General features: G+C 49.4%; 1 protein-coding gene across 1 annotated transcript in view; it reads left to right on the plus strand.

Annotated features, from left to right (window-relative positions):
* lin7a (lin-7 homolog A (C. elegans)) overlaps positions 1 to 2,500 on the plus strand; it is a 34,704-nt gene that overhangs the window by 9,149 nt on the left and 23,055 nt on the right. Inside the window, exon 2 of the mRNA XM_080851230.1 lies at positions 1,477 to 1,595. Coding sequence (XP_080707356.1) covers positions 1,477 to 1,595 — 119 coding nt within the window. The remainder of the gene's footprint in view (positions 1 to 1,476; positions 1,596 to 2,500) is intronic.

Raw genomic sequence — 2,500 nt, forward strand, 5'->3', positions numbered from 1 at the left:
CAAAACTGAGCTGGATCTGCTCCGTAGCAGCAACTCTCTGGAGTGGCAAACTCGAGTCGTACTCCTGAAGGAGGTCTGTGAACATTAGAGTCGTACTCCTGAAGGAGATCTCCTGTGAACATTAGAGTCGTACTCCTGAAGGAGATCTCCTGTGAACATTAGAGTCGTACTCCTGAAGGAGATCTCCTGTGAACATTAGAGTCGTACTCCTGAAGGAGATCTCCAGTGAACATTAGAGTCGTACTCCTCTAGGAGATCTCCTGTGAACATTAAAATCATACTCCTCTAGGAGATCTCCTGTGAATATTACAGGCGTCCTCCTGTAGGAAATCAGTGAACATTAGAGTCGTACTCTATAGGAGATCTCCAGTGAACATTAGAGTCGTACTCCTGTAGGAGATCTCCTGTGAATATTACAGGCGTCCTCCTGTAGGAAATCAGTGAACATTAGAGTCGTACTCCTGAAGGAGATCTCCTGTGAATATTACAGGCGTCCTCCTGTAGGAGATCTCCTGTGAACATTAGAGTCGTACTCTTGTGAATATTAGTCAATGCGCTCTTGTGTCCAGCCTCCCTCTTTGGCATGCTGGTGGTGGGCCGATGCAAAGCACCAGACTGCTTTCTCTTGCCTCTTAGCCTTGAGCGAGCCCATTTCCATTATCCCTCCAATCGATAGGTTGAGCAGGCATGCTCTTTCTCACCGCACTCTACTGTTGACACACACACACACACACACACACACACACACACACACACACACACACACACACACACACACACACACACACACACACACACACACACACACTCTACTGTTAATGTAATTCAATGTTGTTTTTTCCCCTCTCCTTCCTCTTCCTCTATATCCTCACTCCTTGTCTTTCGCTCTTTCTCCTCCTCCGCCACTCCTCTATTGTGTCTCTTCTCATACCTCATTTCCTTTCAACACACATCTCTATCCCTCTCTCTCTGTCTCTCTCTATTCCTCTCTCTCTGTCTCTCTCTCTCTCTCTCCTTTCTTTCCTCCTTTTTCTCTATCTTGTTTCCTCTTTCTCTATTCCTCTCTCTCTGTCTCTCTCTCTCCTTTCTTTCCTCCTCTTTCTCTATCTTGTTTCCTCTCCCTCTTTCTCTATTCCTCTCTCTCTGTCTCTCTCTCTCCTTTCTTTCCTCCTCTTTCTCTATCTTGTTTCCTCTCCCTCTTTCTCTACTCCTCTCTCTCGGTCTCTCTCTCTCTCTCCTTTCTTTCCTCCTCTTTCTCTATCTTGTTTCCTCTCCCTCTTTCTTTATTCCTCTCTCTCTCTTTCCCCGTCTTTCTTTCTCTCTATTCCTCTCTCTCTTCTGTCCTCTCTCCGTCCCTCTCTCTCTCTCTCTTTCCCCCTCTTTCTCGCTCTCTCCCTCCCCCACTTCCCCCCGTCTCTCCCCCCCCCCCCCGTCTCTCTCTCTCTCTCTCTCTCTCTCTCTCTCTCTCTCTCTCAGATGTGGCAAGGGCCATTGAATTGCTGGAGAAGCTCCAGGAGTCTGGGGACGTCCCAGGTCACAAGCTCCAGTCCCTGAAGAAGGTTCTGCAGAGTGAGTTCTGCACGGCCATCAGAGAGGTGAGTCCCCTTGCACACAGATTCCTCTCACACACCACCAGCCAGGGGGCAATGGAGTTCACCTCCAGCAGCAACCTGTAGTTTCGATAAGTGCTCACATAAGCCCTGTCTGGGTGGCAACACAGACCCCGTGAATGCTTATATTATCCCCCAAATCCGAGGCTGTCATGTCTAAAGCTAAAGCTGTCAATCGAAACTGAGTCCTGGACACTCCTGGAAGTTTTAGCGGGACTCGACCAATGGGGTCGGCGAACCGCTAATGTCTGACTCGGGTCGCCGCAAATGGAGTGTTAGGGATTTGTGGAAGGGACGAGTGGCAGAGCAGCACAAAACGCAGCGGGCTATCAGGACGGTAATTGAAGGGAGGGGAGTACGGCAACAAAACAGTGATCCTCTCATTTGGTGGGGGATTACAGTGGTCTGGCAGCAGCCTAGGAGCCCCTGGAGGCCTACGATGTGTGTGTGTGTGTTTGTGTGTGTGTGTGTGTGCCTGTGTGTGTTTGTGTGTGTGTGTGTGTGTGTGTGTGTGTGTGTGTGTGTGTGTGTGTGTGTGTGTGTGTGTGTGTGTGTGTGTGTGTGTGTGTGTGTGTGTGTGTGTGTGTGTGTGTGTGAGTGTGTGTGTGTGTGTGTGTGTGTGTGTGAGTGTGTGTGTGTGTGAGTGTGTGTGTGTGTGTGTGTGTGTGTGTGTGTGGAGGCCTACATCGCCTGCCTCGGCATTCCCCCCACCACACGCACGCATCAGCTTCCTGGGAGCCTTTGCAACACGCTGAGGTTTAGTCCTAACAGCTGGCTATTCTTTTTTTTAAAGATTAAAAGCACACATAAGCAAACAAACTAACAAGCTAGCAATCAAACGCAAGGTCAGGATGTCAGCTCAGCAGTCACCTAGGGATCTTAAAGTGGAT

This window comes from Sprattus sprattus (genome assembly GCF_963457725.1).
Source record: "Sprattus sprattus genome assembly, chromosome: 14".
NCBI lineage: Eukaryota > Metazoa > Chordata > Actinopteri > Clupeiformes > Clupeidae > Sprattus > Sprattus sprattus.